This window comes from Passer montanus, unplaced genomic scaffold, assembly GCF_014805655.1.
Source record: "Passer montanus isolate IOZ18808 unplaced genomic scaffold, ASM1480565v1 scaffold37, whole genome shotgun sequence".
Lineage (NCBI taxonomy): Eukaryota > Metazoa > Chordata > Aves > Passeriformes > Passeridae > Passer > Passer montanus.
In genome coordinates this window covers 3,765,757-3,766,606 of record NW_024368485.1, presented here as the reverse complement: position 1 = coordinate 3,766,606, position 850 = coordinate 3,765,757, and the positions used below count along the sequence as shown (strand labels likewise).

At 78.8% G+C, this 850-nt stretch overlaps 2 protein-coding genes across 2 annotated transcripts in view; both read right to left on the bottom strand.

Annotated features, from left to right (window-relative positions):
- INSM1 (INSM transcriptional repressor 1) overlaps positions 1-208 on the bottom strand; it is a 2,274-nt gene extending 2,066 nt beyond the window's left edge. The window contains 2 exon segments of the mRNA XM_039717027.1: positions 5-151; positions 154-208. Coding sequence (XP_039572961.1) covers positions 5-151; positions 154-208 — 202 coding nt within the window.
- Positions 1-850, bottom strand: part of CFAP61 (cilia and flagella associated protein 61) — a 91,062-nt gene that overhangs the window by 6,373 nt on the left and 83,839 nt on the right. The window lies entirely within an intron of this gene.

The window sequence follows — 850 nt, the reverse complement described above, 5'->3', positions numbered from 1 at the left end:
TGGGCGGCGCCGGCGGGGAGCGGCGGTCCGGCGGCGGCTTCGCGGCAGCAGCGCGCCCGGTACGACACGGGAGTGGGCCGCCGGCTGCGCTTCACCAGGAAGCCCCGGGGCATCTTCGCGCCGGCTCCGGGCCGGCGGCGGCCACGACGGAGGCTCCTAGCTCTGCCCGCGGCGCGGCCGCCGCCGCCTTTAAGCGGGCCGGGGCCATTGTTCGGGCCGGCGGCGGCGGGACGGGCCAATCAGCGGCGGCGGCGGCGGCGCGGCCGCACCTGAGCCCGGACCCGGCGGGCGCGCTGTGTGCGGGGGCGGCCGGCTCCGGGGTGCGGGGAGTTCGGCGCAGGAGGAGGCGAAAGTGGCGCTCGTGGCGGCGGCGGCACGGAGGGGAGCGGGGCTGGCCGCCGGCGGTGCTGCCCAGCGGCGGCAGCAGGTGGCCAGCGATGGGTCTGTCCGAGCGGGAGCAATAACGAACGGGTCGCCAGGGCCCGGCCGAGCCCGGCAGCCCTGCGGACGGAACAACTCCGTTCGCTGCTGCGGGGCCGGGGCAGGCGGAGCCACAGCCCCGGCCCGGCGGTAACCGAACCTGTTACTCTAACCCTAACGCTTCCCGGTACAGGCAGGGACGGCGACGGCGGCGCTCGGTTTCAGCCCGAGACGCGGTGCGACGGGGAGCGGGCAGAGGGTCCCCGCTCGCCGCGGTCGGTGCCGAAGCGAACACGCGCTTAGCCCCCGAGGACGCGGCAGGTGCAGCCGTGGCGGGGAGAGCCGCGGCCCCGCTCCCGCAGCCCTTTGTCCGCGGCGGCGCGGGGCTGCGCGCGGGGGGTCGCGGGGCCGCCCCGCAGGTGGCGGGACC